Source organism: Telopea speciosissima, chromosome 8 (genome assembly GCF_018873765.1).
Source record: "Telopea speciosissima isolate NSW1024214 ecotype Mountain lineage chromosome 8, Tspe_v1, whole genome shotgun sequence".
NCBI classification, from domain to species: Eukaryota; Viridiplantae; Streptophyta; class Magnoliopsida; order Proteales; family Proteaceae; genus Telopea; species Telopea speciosissima.
This window is the reverse complement of record NC_057923.1, coordinates 54,769,950-54,788,936: the sequence shown is the minus strand read 5'-3', so window position 1 is coordinate 54,788,936 and position 18,987 is coordinate 54,769,950. Positions and strand designations below refer to the sequence as shown.

The window sequence follows — 18,987 nt, the reverse complement described above, 5'->3', positions numbered from 1 at the left end:
CAAAATTTAGGAACCAGCTGGACCCCTTTTTTCCCTCTAAACTATATCACTACCCATTTCTTTTTTTATACACTGAAAACTACTTTCACAAGGTTAGACAAACATGGAAGATGGACCCCATGGTTCTAAATCTCGGTTTCCCAAAAAACCAAGACAAAACTGATATGTGGTACAAATTTGTACCTGATTTCAACATGTTCCAGTAGTTTCGCAAGTTCGACCTGAACCAACCATATAAATGGACTTTATTCCCATTGAAACTTGACGAAAAAGTTTTTATATTTGTTATTTCATTTACTTAAGATATTATTCATAAATAAGCAAATACCCCCACATTTGAATCCAATAAACATAGTTAAAAATCAAATTTCAAAAGGATAAAAAGTCAACCCCCCAGTTCAAGAACAAAGACTAGATTTTCAATGTATGTGAAATTTTCAACTTTCTAATGCTGGGGTTTTTCTAAAATCTACAAATTTCATAAATCTTAATATGGTAAAACAGTGCTAAAAAACGAAAGAGCGGTAAAATAATTATTTGTTTTGATACCTAAAAAATATTTTCATTCAGAGCGATTTTGACAACATTCGTGCACACCAAATAAAGTTTTACTGGAACATAATTCCTTCAATATAAATCGGATTTAAGCAATGTTGGATTTGTTTGAAAGCTTTATGCGAAGGTAATGCATGGATTGGGTTCAAAACGTAAAAAATAGGGCACAGTAAAAATCAAGGCAAAAAAACAACTTTTAGCCTCAAAACAAAGGTTTCGAATTGCCAGATATGGTCAAAATCTGGCATATCTCGGTTTCGGGGCTGGCCGAAGCCAGCCTTGAAACCGAGATTTAGAACCTTGGATGGACCAACAACAAGCTTGCATATCTAACAAGCAGAGTCAACCAGCTTGGTCTATTTCTGGCCCACATAACTCAGATTAGGTCCATTTAGAATATTGGGTACAACCTCTCTGTATTTCAGATTGAATATCTCATTACAGAAGGAAGTACTCCAGAAATCCTCATTAAAAAGGGTCAGCAAATAGTGTTGTATGCTATCGGAAAAATAAATGCATTATCATGATGATAATACGAATACACCCTACTCATGCACCTGGGAAAGAAGTTCGGGAATAAATTCCTCCAAATCAGCAACAGATATATCACTAAGGCAAGCCAGCTTGTCATCCACATCCCAAAATTTCTTACGCAAGACTTGCAGTCTCAGGTATGCTGAATGGTTCCGAGGCTTCATATTTGTGTTCCTGAAAGCTCTCTCCATATCTTCTTTAATAACCTGTTAAGAGTTCCAAACCAGTTAAACCACCACCTGTATCCAAAATCTAGTAAATAAATTTTTTCTTTTTTAAGTCAACTCAGTCTAACCCTACTTCACAGTTATATATAATTGCAGTGAAGGACATGCAACTCAAAAAAGCAAAATTTGGTCGGCAAATGCACCATGGCACAGATGAATAGATTGAACTATGTGTGGGAAGACTAATGAGAGAAATGATTTACACTACTTACTGCAGCTCCCCCCAACCCTTCATGATAGAGACAATCTAGAACAGAACTCAAATTAGTAAAAGAACTTAAAACTTCTAGCACAAATTTCTCGATATTAGTACAACAATATCTGCAGTCATTTATATTTTAACAAAGAACACTTAAACAAGGATCTTTTAGCAACATGTCAGGACGTCTTATGTAAAAAATAAAGATATGCCACAAAGAAAAGAAATCTCTGAGACCAACAATCAGTTTGAGTTGATTAGATTACCTTCAACAATCAGATACTTTTTTTTTTAAGAAAGTAAGTTCAGATACTGCATATATTCTTTAAAGCTTTGACAGAACTTTTTTCGCACAAAGATGAGTGCAATATAAAATACATGGTTCTCCATATTTCCTCATACTTAGGAATTTGGAAATACTCAGGTAGCACAGGATCAGAGTGCTGAAGGCCAATCATTAAACATGAAACACGCTTCTTGAAGATCTCCACTGTTTCTACTTAACATTAACCTACCACGAATAATGGAGGCAGTTTCCCTTCATCCACGGTGAACAAAGAATCCCTTGCCCATGGGTTCAGGTGTCTTGGGATGGGTAACGGAAACAGTTGGGAGGGCATTATTGACTTTGTACAGTAGGGGTGGAGAGTAATAATGACCCTAGATGGATGTAGCTTTACCTAGAGTGGAGGAAACTTTCTCCACAAAACATTGTGCCTATTTTTTAAGTCATCAACCAGATAAGGGGTAATGTTGCCAACTGAGACACAGTAGGATGCAATTCTGGCTGTGTCACTCATTTCTGCCATGTGGACCAATCATTTGGGCATTCCCATGGATTGATGGGTAATTCCCTACATGCCGACCAAGGTTCAAGAACTCAGTTTCGGTACTGGTTTCGCCCAGCCAAAAAAACTGAGTTGGGCCGAGATCTCGGCGAGTTGGTGTAATTTTTTTTTTTTTTTGAACTCGATGGCTGGTTTCGGTGGGTTTTAGACCTAGTTTGGGGCTGAAACTTGGTACTCAGCCTATTTTAGGCCATTTAAACACAATGGCACTATCAGATTTTGCAAAAACAAAGTTCAAATAGGAGTTTTACTTCGGACCCTAGGTTGGAAGGCGACGACGTACTAATAGGCCCTATTCTACACATAATTTGGTAATTGAAAGCAATCAAAGCATAGAATTAATATAAAACAACTTAAATAAACATTACAAATGTAAAAGTGTACAATACATCAATCTTAACATATTACATCTATCATCCCAAAGCCATATTGCCGAATCAAGTATTCCTTTGAATGTCCACATAGGATTCCCATGTCATAGTGTTGCTGAAGTAGTATCGCACATAGTCTTCTACACAACTCATATAAGTGTCTCACAAATATTACAAGTTTGTAAGATTTTGTAACTAATTACTGTCTTCGGCAAGTTCTCCGTCGAAAATCCTCAAAAATGAGCTCAACAGCACACTCACACACTTCTCTATTGAGACAGTCGAGTTCTGGTGAGATCTCGACTGTCTCGGTCAAGATCTGGGTACCTTAAAGATGGGTTTGGGTCAAAATCTCGGTCGAACCGAGATCTTGACTCGATCGAGTTGAGGTAATTTTGTGTTTCGACCTCTGTCTCGTCTCGGTTTTTCCAAGATGAGATATTACCGAGATCTCGGTGAGTTCTTGAACCATGATGCTGACATCTTTAGTAGCCTATCTCAACCACATGACTCACAATTTATGGAACCTTCACCTTGTTTCTTCAATGGTTCCTGTTCTCCAAGTTTAATTAGTTTTTTCACACAAACTGTAAAACATTACTCAGATACACAGCAATGTTCTGAAAATTACTATGTGACTGGATAATGACATGGAAAATATCTCCACAAAGTTTGAATGCTTCACTTCCACATGGCAGAGAAACTGAGACAGGCAGAGGGTTTCAGGATCCTGCTCCCATAAGATAAAAGTACTCCCAACTTTGTAAATCTTCTCAAAAGAAGATGATAGAAAATATAATATGAAACATGGGAAAAAATAAAAGCAATCTAGTTCAAAAGGCACTGTATACATACCACAAAGCGGTCATGAGTCGGCAGAAAAGATTTGGCAATGGTCAAAATTTTTGACAAGAGAACAGGGAGCTTGTCATTGAAACCATAGACCCTCAGCTCAAGTTTGTCACTGATAATAGATAATGATGTTTCCAACTTGGCCACACCTGCCTGCAAATAAAGGCGTTGAAAAGAAATACAGGTCTGAAATACCTTACACAAGAAATATGAAAAATGATTCATAGAACATGAAAAATGCATATCAAACACTAAATCAAAACACAAAAGATTGATAGCTATGATAAATGACACAAAATGATCCAGAGAAGTTCCTCGTATAACAAAATCAGAACGTCCAGAAGAAGCAAATACACATAATGCGAAAAATAGCTTACAATGCCTAAATATAAGAAAGAGTCGATCAGAAATTCCCAACAAAATCCAAAGAATCAAAACAAATAAAGAAATCATAGAAAATAAACTGGGAATCAAATATGTTATTTAACCCTTTAAATCAACAGAAAGCTTAAAAAAGTAATATATGGTCGTAACAGCCACATGAACCACTCTCGAGTTTGAATCAATTTAACAGCAATAACTTGAGAAAAATAAAACTATGCTGCTTAATAAAAGTAATATATGGTCGTAGAAATTAATCAAGGAACTTACCTGATACAAAATCTCGTTCAGCTCATCCTTAAGAAGAGTTACAAACAATTCTGTCAAAACACAATTTTTTACATTGTTGTATCCCCCCTTTACAGTTATGAGGAAATATGTGTTTGCACGAGGAAGTTTGAATGTCTCATCAAGCTTGTACCAGAATTTCATCAATGGTAGATCAAGTATGCACCTTGGAAGATTCACATTTACAAGAGTGTCAGATGAGTTATTTCTGCGGATGGAAAAATCAGATGGAATGAATTCGTTCTTCAAAGGCAGATGCAAGGAAGAATCAATAACTGGAGGATCACTCCACAGCGCCAGAAGAGAAGGAGAAATGTCTTCTTCAGTATAACGTGATCCGAACCACGGTTCAAATTGAAAAACTGAAAATGGTTATACAAAGGAGAACATTAAAAACCTCAACCATTTGATTGAAATTGTAACAATTACTATTTTTTGTTTTACTTTCACCAAAAAAAAAATGACGGATTCTACATGCAGCTATGTTACCCAGATATTAAGAAACTCAGTGAACCCAATACTAAAACTTGATACAATAAGATATAACATTGATAATGATATAAGAAACAGAAGCACAAACAACGTACACTCAACTCAACTCAACTAAGCCTTTTTCCCAAATATATGGGATCAGTACATGAATCCTGCTTTCTAGTCCAACCCTGTTTTAAGTCAATGTAATATTTTTGTGAAATAATGCAGTCTTGACAAAGAGATGCTTAGTTCACACACAAATCCAAAAGTTAAAGCATGGTCTCATCTTACTCACAAGATACACACATCATATTCATATCTTGGGTTTCAGGACTTAATTGTATTCAAATCTTTTGTATCACCGCAAGGATCAAAGTAAACGAAAGACTTCAGCGATAGAAACGTTCAGCAAATCATCAAGAATTGTCCCCATAATTCTTGCATTTCTTTGAAGATGCTGTCTTGGCTATCATATGTGAATACCTTTTTCAATGGAATTCCTGGTCAGCCATCTATTTGCCAAATGTTATTGTCGACAGTGGAATCATAAAAAGAGTTGTTTCTCCAATTTGTGTTCTGCTTGTGTTTTCTTGGCTACTCTCAGCTTGATTACATTTATTGGCGTGTCCTTTTTTTAGTTTGGTCTATATATTTACAATCTGTTATCATGCTTTAGTTTGCTAACAAAATCTTCTCTTCAGGGATTCTTGAATAAGAAACAAGATAAACTACAAAGTAATAGAACAGGCAAATTTTTTGGACTCCTCTAAAAGGAAAGGCAGTAAATGAAATGGATCAACTACCGACCCAGGTCCACAGATCCTAATCTTTTAGGTTTGCTTATTCATTTATAAGGGTATTTTGCCTTATTTTAAATAGGAAAATGGTTCCCGACATGGCTGACAAAGATGAAAGCTTCCTTGATTGCTATCTGCCCCGCAACTTAATCAGCACTCTAATTTTGTGAAATCTAGTCCACATCACAACCTGAATTGTAAGTTTCAGCTCAAATACATTTCACCACAAGGCTATGTAAAACTTTAAAAAATGGTGGAAAAGTCAAGTTTGGTTAAACATTTAATGTCTGAAAACATAAGGAGAAAAGTCAACAAATGGTGGATCATAAAGTTAAGGGGGCTTAAGAAAAAACGAACATGCAGCCAATCTGAAAATACAGTCATTCCAAGGGTTGTATTGGCCATATCAACTATCCACAAAAAAAAAGTGTCCCAGTGCATGAGGCTCCTGCAACTGCAGGGTCTGGGAGGGGCAAATGTATGCAGCCTTAACCCCCGCTTCACAGAGAGGCTATTTCCATGTTTCGAACCCTCAACCTAATGGATGTAATAGTGCAACTTAACTGTTGCCCCAAGGCTCTCCCACTGCCATATCAACTATCTACAAGGCTCAAAATTGGTAGACGAGGCTTGCTGGACAAGCCTTTTAGATACATAAAGGAAACTATATTAATCATATTATGATAATGAATTAATTAGGTAAATTAATTATTTTAAGTAATTTGGAAACATTCAAGAGTCCTAGTACAAGTAAACAAGCCTAAAAATAAAGATAAACAACTTATAACAGAGATAGATAGCAGACAAGAATCAATAATAAAATAAAGAAGTTTCCCAAAACAAATACTTGGTTGTGAACCAATTTGCTACTTTTGATGGGGTAAGGGAAAGAACTGCAATTGCAAGTGGCAAAAAATATATAAAATTTTGGGGTAAAATAGTCCTTTCACACCAATAACTAACAGCAGACTAACACCGTTACTGTAGAGGGGGTGATTTGAGTTTTTTCAAAAACCAGGGGGTGACGTGTAATTTACCCAAAAATTTGGAAAAGGGAAATTTCAGATACCTGTTCTGTGAGGTCTAGAGATCTGGTTTTAGGGGTCAAACAAGATCATGTATACCTTCCATGATGCTGTTACCAATTTTTCAGTTCATTTATCATAGACCGTGATGGCATTATAGACCCAGGACCACAGCTGAAGCTATGGACCCTTACAAAAAACTTTACAGTTGAGCCAAAGTATACGTACAATATAACCCCTCAGCCTAGAAAAGCATTGTTGCTCAGGCGACATCTAAGTGCTTGACTAGGCACCACAACAACTATGCCAAGAAGTGCTAATGAAACTCCTAACGAGTTTGAAAAACAGGGTGTGACACAGACCAAACTTTTCTTGAATGATAATATTCCTTTGTAAGGTTTTCTATTGCTCATAATATGTGAGCCATGTAACTGTTTGGTTTGCTCCTTTGCCTGTTTCCCTCAAGAAGAGATGTACAACTATATGGCACTATGGATTTTCTTCTATATTAATAAATATTATTTATCCAAAAAAAAGCGGCCGACAAATGTCCAATTCTTTACAAGGATGATGATTAACAGTTGATCAAAAATTTCAAGTAGGTTTAGGGCAAGAAGGCATTAGAATTTTGATGAAACCATGAAGGACTATAATGCTTCGGTAACTTTAGGGTTATGGAGGTTCTAACCTTAGAAGATGGACTTCAAACTCTCGCTCTCTAGATACGATTTGGAATGCCATCTTCTTTGATGTTTCCTCCAAGATTGCCTTGCTCCCCCAAGCCCCTGTAAAGAACTCCCCAAGGAACAGGCTCATTGTTGTGTCCTGGGTCTTCCTATTTCTCTTTTGCAGCCTGACCCCCTTAGGCTCCCTTGTATCTTTTGTTCTTTCTCTTTGCCTTGGCCTCGGGCTTGTATATTCTTCTCTTTTTCTTCATAATATATATTTTACTCAAACCCCCCCCCCCAAAAAAAAAAAAAGATGCTTCATAGGTTTATTGTTCACATTCTCATGAACAAATGTAGCTTCTTAACTCTTCAAAGGAAGCATTAATAAATACTTCAAATAGCATCAAATTAGGCTTCCAGGCAAACAAATTTAACCACCATTAAATAATATTCGTTGATGCTTTCTCACTTGCTTTGTTAATAACCTCATGCTCCTCTTTGGGAGCTTCAAAATGGATAAGCTTACACCTTACGTAGCTTTGAAAAAAATGTTAGACAGCTGAACTGGAAGGAAGACAGAAAAATATGGGGAATAAATTTCAGGACAAGAAGGAATGAATTTACTATGAAAAGCAATAGCCAAAAAGGGAATGAATTTATCCCTCATGTATGTTTTGATGTGTAAAAGGGAGTGTGCGTTCATTGATAATATATTCCTTTATTGCTCCTATAGGTTTGGATCTATTTCCCTGTTTCAGATGTCTTAGATATCTCTTGATGATGTGAAGAAACATGTTGGCATTGACATTGGCATTTTCTGGTAAGAGGGGGAAATTTCTGCTCTAAGGGGCCATGCAAGCCATATTTTAGTGAATAAGGGAGGAAAGTACAGCGCAAGACAATGCCAAGATCACTTTCCTGATACTCAAATTGTAATTGATAAAATCAAGGCAGAGGTTCGCAAATTGCACGGTAGTGCATAAAGTCTTAAAAAAATCTGGGGGGTCAGCTATTTGGAAACCGCAAACTTTGATTCTCTCAAGAGTGGTCGTGCCCAGGCCGGTAGTGATGTAGTCCTAGGTAGGAGTAATCCCACTAGGAGCCAGGGTAATGGGTTCACCTAACAAGGCTGGCCGATTGGGGCAGCTTAGGCTAAATAGGGAAGAAATTAGGGTTAGGGTTAACTAATGGTAATGGGGTTTATAGGGTTTTAATATGCAGGTTTTAAAGGTCTTAATGAACTAGGTTTGGTTAGGTTTGAATAAGTTTTTAAATTTCAGAAAGTTAGGTTTAGGGTTTCGGGTTTTAGGTTTTAGATTCTAGGCTGAAACTAGGGTTTTAAGATGGAAGTTTGGACTCAGGTTTCTGGTCGAGTTTTCCAATGAGGGGGGAGAACATTCGATCAGAATATGGAGGGGAATTGATGGGCAGAAGTGACTGATCTGGGAATCCTAGGGTTTTGGGGTTTTAGAGGGATGAGAGGATTAGGTTTTAGAGTTGTAAGTTGGGGCTGAGCTGGCAGTCGGTTGTGGTCAGATTTTGGGTGAAAATTTATGAAGGATGAAGGCTGGACTGGTTTAAGAGTAATTAGGGTTCATGAGAATTGATTGGGAGAGTGTAGGTCTAGGTTAGAAGGTGAGAAACAGCAAGGTAGTTGCAGGAAAAATAAATGACTTACTTGTTTTGCAGGGGATCTGAAAACAGCAAGTAGAATCAGCTTGTAGAAGAAAAAGGACCTCCCGATCCACAAGATGCAAGGAGTCGCCGGAGTCCACCAGCCCTTCCACCTTGATATGATTCACAAGGCCTCCTTGATATTACCCACAAGGAACACTCTCAAAGAGCAAGCAGCAGCATTCAAGGCAGTAGCATAGAAAACGATTTTTTTTTAAACATAATAGGTGGAGGAGCCTCTCCCACGATTTCTTATTAAATAAGAAGCCAAAGGCCTTATTCCTAAATCTACTACAAATCAAATCTCTCACTTAAATCGTGGAGAGGTGGACCAATTTAAAAATAACTTAAAAACTTAAAAGAAAAAGACTTATCTACCCCTAATGACTTAAGACAACTTAAAAGAAATTAAATAAAAGAAGATTCCCTACTAGCCAATAGGATCACTTCACTTAAATTAGACCAATTGAACCAATTGGATGCAACCAATTTAAACCGGTTCAATTAAAAACACAAAATAAAAATCAAGTATAGAGCTGAAATAAACTAAACTAAGGCTCCTACTAAAACCCTAGGCTTAGGGTGGCTTCTTCAATTCGAGGAGGCTAGGATCTGCATCATGTAGTTTTATAGCAGCAGCTCCTCAAGGTCTGGTTAAAATTGAATGTGGATGGATGCTCATTAGAGAAGCCAGGGCCGTCAGGTATTGGGGATTGTTCGCTACCTTTTCACATAAAAGCTCGAACTGTTAGGTAAGTGCAGCATAAATGTATACATCAACACTCCCCCGCACGTGCAGGCCAAGATCACATGGTCCTTGCACGTGGCCAAGATCACATGGCCCCTAGGGAGAAGAAATGTCGGGAAAAAACCTTCCGATGCACTCCCCAGGGGTCGAACACATGACCTCCCTGCTCTGATACCATGTTCGCTACCGTTTCACCTAAAAGCTCGAACTATTAGGGAAGGGCAGTGTAAATGTATACATCAACAGGTATGTAAAAAAGGAGTTGGATTGTAGTGTGGCCAAGGCCTAATCAAGAGAAGGGAATTCAATTGGAGCAAAGCTGATGGCATCAAAGGTTGAGGTGAGCCGGTGACTAGTAAGGGACTTCACCAAGCTTAATAGAGGGAGGTTTACCCAATGTCATATGATACATAAGGAACTCATTAGATTATATCCATTCAATACCTTCTTTCTCAAATGTATTTCCCGTTTCAATGGAAACCAAGAAGAGAAATGAGGTGGCTTGACCTGGCAAGAGAAGGGGTAATGAACCAAATATTCCTTTGACAATTCAGGTGTACGGGTGGCTTGGTGTTGGAACTTTGAATAGGTTTTGAATCAGCTCTACGAGATAACCCCCATGTAGCAGGGTGTGTTACTGTTTAACTACCACATTTCAATTAATTCTCACTTATCTAGAGAGATAGAGTTTAATGGAGGAAAACTCTGCAACCTATGAAATTAGGGATAAAGTAAAGGTGAAAGCAGTGAGACCTTGGTTACTGTTTTGAATTTTGAAGTGGAACATTTTGGGGTGATTGAATAAGGTAATCTACAGAAAACTATTGGGAAAAGTTTAACTTTTATTTTATATATAAAGACTGAAATCACTAGAGTAGGACTGAACAGGCTTCTAGGGTTAGGGGTGATAAACGAGCATCCCACATCCGAAAGGTGCCCCACATAGGTCTTCCCCAAAATCCCCCAATCACTAAGGTAAAGAACGTAGAAAAAGCACCCCTTTCTGTACCAGTTCTGGAAGAACAAAGAAAAAGGATGTTTTGTTAATAGGAACATAAAATTGTTTATAGCCGTTTTAGGGTATTAAGGGAATGGAGAGTAGAATAATTATCGCTGCCACTTGGAGAACTGCTAATTGGCAGTCCTTAAGAATGAAGAAGATAAATGGATACTAACATAAGAATATCTAATTGAAAACAGTCTCATTACTCCAAAATCTGCTGTATCCATTCATTTCAACCAATGCATAAAGTAAATTTTCAAGAATTGTACAGATACTATATACTTTGTCGCCTTGGCTATCTTGGTCGCCTTGATTTTGGACCCCTCCAACGCCTAGACGCTGGGACAACTATGATCCACACAAAAATATAGAGGGAGACTGTTCAGCCAAGCGTCAAGTGTTACCTTGTGACTGCTTGTCAGTAAACTTTGATAATATGTCAATCCTCATGTTTTCTGCTGTGAAAAAGCTCAGCACATGCTTCAAGAGTTTCTCATCCCACACTTCAAATGCATAGTCCCCGTAAATAACATGTTCTTCCGGATATAAAAGCAAATTTCCTGCAAGAATGAATCAAAAGAGAAAGTGAGCAACAAAACAGACAAATATCCAGAAACCAATCAAAATATTCACTATTAATGTCATTCTAGATGAACAGTATAACACTAACAATTCCATTACATTCAAGTTACAAAAGCATTCTTCTCGTACACCTAAAATATTGCTGTCTTAAAGCAAGGTGCTGCCCCCATTAGAAAATGAACACACAAGAGGGAAAAGGTGTGCCAACTGGTGAGGTCCACAATAATTATCAGACTGTCCTAGTTGGCCAAAGGATTTATATTCACCCCACCAGTTTACGTCATTCTTGGGACAAGGTACACTGGACAGGAATTTAAGTGTCAAACAAAGTTCATTAGTGTCATCTTAGTATACCAATCTTAAAAACTACTCTACTTGCTGACATGTATAGTAGCTGGTGTGGAACTTGAACCATTACTATTTTTTGCACCGACAATCATTATTGGAAAAAACTACCCTCCACACCATTGCTGTCAGCTATATGAGTGCTGGTATCTTCTCAGCGGCATCAGCATGGGCATCAGGAGGAGATTGCTAGCCATTAAGCCTGCGACCTTTGACATGTGGAACCATATCAAGGCAAACGGTTAGTTGGGTGAAAACCAACTTAATCAAACTAAAGTTTTTTTCTTGTAATGGTTGGCTGAATGTCCAGAAGACACCCTAAAACTGGAGACATGTTCATTGGTTTGATCCAATCAAGATGAAAATAAAACATTTATACTAGAAAGACTATGAGGTAGCCTGACAGTGACACTGTCTCCATTAGTCTTGGATGGAGAAACCACTTTTTCCTAATTGTTCAGGACATAACCCCCCCCCCCGGCACAGGAATTCTTCTCCCTTCAATGAGGAGATTTAGTCTTACCACTTTCCAGCACTACGCCCAACTCCTAACCATTGCCCATCTACATAAGTAGAAGCTGAACCACCTGAACAGTGGCAGTAAAATAATTTGATTGTTTAAAGGAGCAAACAGGAAGTGTTGGACATTGGAGCCCATGGTTTCTGCAATCAACTGGGGTTCTTACCAAGGAACTACATCTTGCGAGATCTCAGTTTTTCTGGAGCTCGAGACGAGATGGTCTGCGAGTTAAAAAAACTACAATATCTCGTCGAGATCTCGGGTCGACCAAGATCTCGACCCAACTTACATTATAAAAGTGCCAAATCTCAAGATAACTCGAGCTATCTCAACCGAGAGGCTGCTCCACTACTGCTGCCACTGGTTTTTCACCATTTTTGGGGACTTGGCATATGCTGATGACAACTCTTATATGACTATTGTGGCAAACTACGTGCAACAGTATAGCAACACTATGACATGGGAAGACTATGGGGCACTAGTGGGGACTAAATGTGTGATTCAATCACATTTTATGGGATGACAATTGTAACATTGTTAAACAAATTGATGTATTGTACACTTCAATATTTCTAATGCTTATTTAAATTGTTTTACATTAATTGAATGTTTTGATTGCTTTCTATTACTAAATTATGTGTAGAGTAGGGTATTTTAGTACGTCGTCGCTTATCAATCTAGGGTCTGAAGTGAAACTCCTATTTGGACTTTGTTTTTGCAAAATCCGATAGTGCCATTGTGTTTAAATGGCCTAAAATAAGCTGAGTACCAAGTTTCAGACCCAAACTAGGTCTAAAACCCACCGAAACCAAGTTTCAAGTTGAAAAAATAAATGCACCAACTCGACCAAGATCTCGAGATATCTCGAGACAACTCGGTTTTTCCCAAGGTCGAAACCTGGTCGAGTTCTAAACTTTAGTTGGTTCTTACTAGATTGCAATCAAGGGTCTTTGTAGCACATGTCTGGACTATCTCAAACGCCTTTCTCTTAGCTTACTCAATTTTATATTCATCTCTAATCCCGTCAATTCCTAATCTTGCCACTCATCCATCTCAATATCTTCAATTTAGCTATACCCAACTTGCTATTTGTTTCCTTTGAACTCGAAACTTGGTTTCGGTGGGTTTTAGACCTAGTTTGGGTCTGAAACTTGGTACTCAACCTATTTTAGGCCATTTAAACACAATGACACTATCAGATTTTGTAAAAACAAAGTCCAAATAGGAGTTTCAGTTAGTGTGAAACCAGGACAGACACTTATGCAATAAATCAGGACAGAAACCAGGACAAACACTTATTTATGCCTAATATCATTTAAGTAAATGCTCATTTACTTAAGATATTATTCATGAATAAGCAAAAAAAAACCCTATTTGAATCCAATAAAAATAATTAAAAAATCAAAACCCAAAAGGTAAAAAGTCAACCACCCAGTTCAAGAACAAAAACTGGATTTTCGACAGTAGATGCAATTTTCAACTTTCTAATGCTGGGGTTTTTCTCAAATCTAAAAATTCCATAAATCTTAATATGGTAAAACATTGCTAAAAACCAAAAGTGCAGTAAAATATTCATTCGTTTTGATGTCCAAAAAAATATTTTCATTTAGAGCGATTTTGACAACATTCGCGCACACCAAATGAAGTTTGACCGATACATAACTCATTCAATATAAATCAGATTTAAGCAATCTTGGACTTGTTGATGTACCGGTCAAACTTCATTTGGTCTGCACGAATGCTGTCAAAATCGCTTTGAATGAAAATATTTTTTTGGACATCAAAACAAATGAATATTTTACTACACTTTTGGTTTTTAGCAATGTTTTACCATATTAAGATTTATGGAATTTTTAGATTTGAGAAAAACCCCAGAAGCTTTCCAACAAGTCCAAGATTGCTTAAATCTGATTTATATTGAAGGAGTTATGTATCGGTCAAACTTCATTTGGTGTGCGCGAATGCTATCAAAATTGCTTTGAATGAAAATATTTTTTTGGACATCAAAACAAATGAATATTTTACTGTACTTTTGGTTTTTAGCAATGTTTTACCATATTAAGATTTACGGAATTTTTAGATTTGAGAAAAACCCCAGCATTAAAAAGTTGAAAATTGCACCTACTGCCGAAAATCTAGTTTAAATGATATTAGGCATAAATAAGTATCTGTCTTGATTTCTAGCATAAAAAAGTGTTTGTATACCAAGATTTTTAACCGAAATCTCACCCAAGTCTCCAGAACTGGCACTTATATAAAGGACTTTGGGTCAAGATTTCGAGATTTCAACCGGGATTTTGCACTTTTTTAACTCGTATGACAACTCGACTCGACCTCCCAAAAAAAGGAGATCTCGGTCGAGATCTTGCAAGTTCTCGAACTATGGCATCAAGCCTCTAGGGAGACTTGGTGGTGGGATGAGGAGGTCCAAGCAGCCATCAAGACCAAAAAAGAGAGGTTTAAGACATGGCAACGAACTAAAAAAATAGAAGATAAAAAGAGGTATAATGAGGCCAGAAACGAAGCTAAGAAGATGGTGGGGATGGCTAGGGCGAGGAAATATGAGGAGTTCTATATTAACCTAAACACAAAGGAAGGGGGAAAAGTTATTTATAAAATAGCAAAAATGAGAGAAAGGAAAAGTAAAGGTTTCGACCAGGTGAGATGTATAAAAGAGGAGGATGGAAGAGTGTTGGTAAGGGACGAGGACATCATGAGGAGATGGGATGAGTATATCTGTGAACTTCTAAATGGAGATAGTTTGAATATGATTGAACCGGTTAACCGCATTAGTCATCAAGACACTACACATCTGAGAAATGTACAAAAGGTTGGTGTGGCAGAAGTTTAAGAAGTCTTACGAAAGATGAAAGTAGGTAAGACACCAGACCCAGATGAGATCCCAATAGAAGTGCGGAAGCCCCTAGGAGTATGTGGGGTATATTGGTTAACCAAGTTATTTAACAAGATTATGATCACAAGGAAAATGCTAAATGATTGGAGGAGAAGTATTATAGTTCCGGTCTACAAAAGTAAGGGGGATGTGCAGAGCTGCAATAACCATTGAAGCATAAAACTAATGAGTCATACTATGAAACTCTGGGAGAAGGTTATTGAAGCCTGTCTACGAAGAGAGACTAATATCTCGAAGAATCAATTTGATTTTATGCCAGGTAGATCCACGACAGAAGCTATCTACCTACTAAGAAGGCTCATGGAAAGATGTAGAGCTAGCAAGAAGGATCACCATATGGTCTTTCTTGACCTGGAGAAGCTTATGACAGAGTCCCTAGAGATATAATCCAGCATGTTCTTGCGAAGAGAGGGGTGTCGAGTAAATATATAGATGTAATTAAAGATATGTATGAGGGTTTGGTTACTAGTGTGAGATTTGTGGGAGGCCAGGGCAAGGAATTCCCAATTACGGTTGGATTACATCAAGGATCAACCCTAAGCCCTTATTTGTTTGTACTTATCATGGATGAATTAACCAAGAACATCCAAGACGAGGTACCGTGGTGTATGCTCTTCGCTGGTGATATGTTTTGGTGGATGAATAAAAGCAGGGATTAACGCTAAGTTAGAGATGTGGAGATCGACCTTGGAAACAAGTTGTTTAAGATTAGTAGATCAAAGACGAAGTATCTTATGTGTGTGTAATTTCAGTCACACTATGATGGATGATGACAAAGTGAAAATTGAGGAGAGAGAGATACCGCCAAGTGAGTATTTCAGATATCTAGGGTCTATCATACACAAAGAAGGTGACATAGATGATGATATTTCACAGAGAATTAAAGTGGAATGGATGAAGTTGAGAGGTGCGACCGGAGTACTGTGTGATCAAGACATTCCTTTAAAGCTTAAAGAAAATTCTACAGGACTGTTGTCCGACCTGTTATGATGTATGGAGCTGAATGTTGGGCAGTTAAGGAGTGTAATATAGCGAAGCTATGTGTTGCAGAGATGAGGATGTTAAGATGGATGTGTGGCAAAACTAGGAAGGACAATGTGAGGAACGAACGTATTAGAGCTACGGTGGGAGTTGCCCCAATCAGCGACAAGCTCTGAGAATGTTTTCTGAGGTGGTTTGGCCATATGAAACGGAGGCCTGGGAACGCCCCAGTAAGGAGGAGTGATTTGATTCCGATTGAAGGAGCTAAAAGAGCTAGGGGCAGGCTTAAAATGACCATAAGTGAGGTTGCGAAGAATGACATGCATAGTCTAGGTCTTGTGCTAAGTATGACCTCAGATAGAGCCTATTAGAGGGCAAGGATCCACGTTGTCGACACCATGTAGCTGAGATTTTCCTGATTTCCTGGGCTATCCACTTTCCTCTTACTTCCATTTTTCATTTTCCATTTCTCACCTTTCTTATCTTATTCTTCCTTTTTTATTCTTCATTCCTCTTACTTTCCTTTACCTTTGTGAGGACCTCAGTTTTTCCCTACTTTGTTTTGAAAGGATCCATGTAGCCGACCCCATTCAGTTGGGATAAGGCTGAGTTGTTGTTGTGCTTTTTTTCTTTTTTCTTTTTTTTTTGTGAATAAAAATTCATTACTAAAACGCCAAAGGCAGGGGAGGGGAAAGAAGGGGGGATACATAGGGGAAAAGGAGGGGGGGAGCTATACAAAACAAAGCCACAAGCCTAGGGGGCCTGGCTAGGAGAGCAAAGGAGAGAAGATTCTAAACCCCAGGTAACAACAATGTGTCTGTTCCTTGGAGACTCTAAAAGAGATCTATGGGGAAGCATATGAAGCCTAGCTAACATAAAAAAAGATGGCTTTCCAAATCATATCAATAGATCGGGAGTTGGATATCTATCTACGAAGATTCAGCTCCATCCAAATGTGAGAGATTGCAGCACCGAACATAAGCTTGCCAATAGTGTCACAAATAGAGCTACCAAAAAAGGACCTATCGAGCCAAAGCCACTCCCGAGCGAAGGGAATGTGTCATCTGGCCCAGGGCCAAATGGACTAAGAGCTTTTTTCCAAATAGAGGAGGCTAAGGGGCAAGAAAAGAAAGGTGATCGACGTCCTCTCTACTATTCCAACAGAGGATACAGGAGGGGGAAACAAGGATGCGGCGGTGAATGAGGAAGGATTGAGTGGGGAGGCAAAGGTTTAGGGTTCTCCAGACATTGAAGGAGTGTCTAGAGATATGGCCTTTGAACCAAACAAGATTACGCAGGGGGTATATTTATACTCCCTTGTTTTCTAAAATTGAGTGGGCGAGCCTTGGCACAACGGTTAAGTTGTGCTATAGCAACACTGCCTCTCCTGCAACGCAGGGGGTTAGGCTGCTTACATTTGCAACTCCCAGACCCTGCAGTAGCGGGAGCCTTGTGCCCCGGGACGCTCTTTTTCATTTTTTTTCTAAAATTGCATCCCATATATTCTGTTACTACTTATCTACATGTGTGTATCCATAATTTGCACAATAAAACCACTGATATATAGAGGTGCTGGTTCTTTAACCTGCTCTTAATACCTCAGTAAATAGAAATCAGTAATTCCCATTATTCAAGATGGTAAGAAACTAATCATTGAAAAGGGATAAAAGAGAGCAGGGTTCTATACTTCTGCCCAATAAAAGGAGTAATTTATACAGATATCAGTTCTAATTCTATTTCTATCAACTATTCTCAATAATTCTCTAAATAATACTCTTAGAACTTCTGTTATAGACACAGCAAAGAACTCTGTCAAGGAGAATAGGTACAAGAAAGCAAAGAGGTTTTCTTTTTTTCCTTTTTGCCTGTTTGGTTGGACAGGGGAGGTAACCTGCAAGTTCTGCAGCGTAATCATCCTGAGGCTGCTCTTCGGCAAATCTGAAATCCATATTACCAATATCTTGAAGTTCCTTAAATATCCATTCCAGTGGTACAGATTGACGCAGGAGCTTAAGGTACTGATAAACAACCCCAATAACCTCATAGACCTGCCAAATCATTATCGCACAACAGTATTAGGGGAAAAAAAGTAAAAGGGGTGGGAAATATGTCCACCCAAATCCACCTGACAGCAAATGCCCTATTTCCAAAACAGAACAAATTAAGAACCTTCCCCTACCAAAAGAAATGAATCCTGAGTACCTTCTCTAAGCCAGAGTCAGTGAGATGTATAGAAATGCCAAAGATGTAAGCTATTGAAGAACGTTGCATTCCTTCATCACCAACACCAGCTGATAATGAAGTTGCCCATCCTCTAGTTTTCAGAAAGTAGTGCATGCTTCCACTGCCCTCTGAAAATTAATATTTTTTTCGTCAGTTTGACATAATGACATTTACATAGAAACCAATGCAAAATGAAAATAATTAAAATACATTTAAACAATGCTAACATCTTTTTACAAAGAAAGAATCTCAAGCTCCTCCAGATGAAGTACCACTCAAAACATAGAAGCTCAAAAGACAAATAGATAAATTTTAATCAGATTCAGTGAATACCTTTTTTCAATTATAATTACCAGGCAAGCATAGTAGAAAGTACTAAGGAGTGTACCACAGATGACCAGATCTCATATGCCTTCAGGCACTGAATTATTGCCCAACATCCAAAAACATACTACTCGTGCTACTCCAGAAGGAAGCAACTAGGGATGTCCATTGTTAACAGCAGCACAGAATGGATCATCAGTCCTAGATGTGCAAAGGCACATGTATCAAACTATGTACACTTTAGGTCACTTATTCATAAATATAAATTCCAAAAGATCCAAATTGATCTCGTTATAAAGATCAGTAAAATCAGTTCCCTGCTCCATTCCCCTTAGTCATAAGCTTCACATACTTCTAGAAATTCAAATGGCACCCATCAAATGATACAAAATATTTAAGAGAATCTATGTGCAGTTGTGCACTAGTATGCCCATCCTGATGATACTTCAGTTCG

General features: G+C 38.1%; 1 protein-coding gene across 2 annotated transcripts in view; it reads right to left on the bottom strand.

The window, feature by feature from the left end:
* The window catches only part of LOC122670679 (nardilysin-like), a 75,338-nt gene that overhangs the window by 9,719 nt on the left and 46,632 nt on the right, over positions 1–18,987 (bottom strand). For both annotated transcript variants that reach the window (XM_043867641.1, XM_043867640.1), the window contains 6 exons: positions 18,189–18,337; positions 17,878–18,034; positions 11,049–11,204; positions 4,238–4,617; positions 3,590–3,739; positions 1,113–1,295 (listed from right to left, as the gene is read on the bottom strand). In XM_043867641.1, the coding sequence (XP_043723576.1) occupies positions 1,113–1,295; positions 3,590–3,739; positions 4,238–4,617; positions 11,049–11,204; positions 17,878–18,034; positions 18,189–18,337 (1,175 nt within the window). The remainder of the gene's footprint in view (positions 1–1,112; positions 1,296–3,589; positions 3,740–4,237; positions 4,618–11,048; positions 11,205–17,877; positions 18,035–18,188; positions 18,338–18,987) is intronic.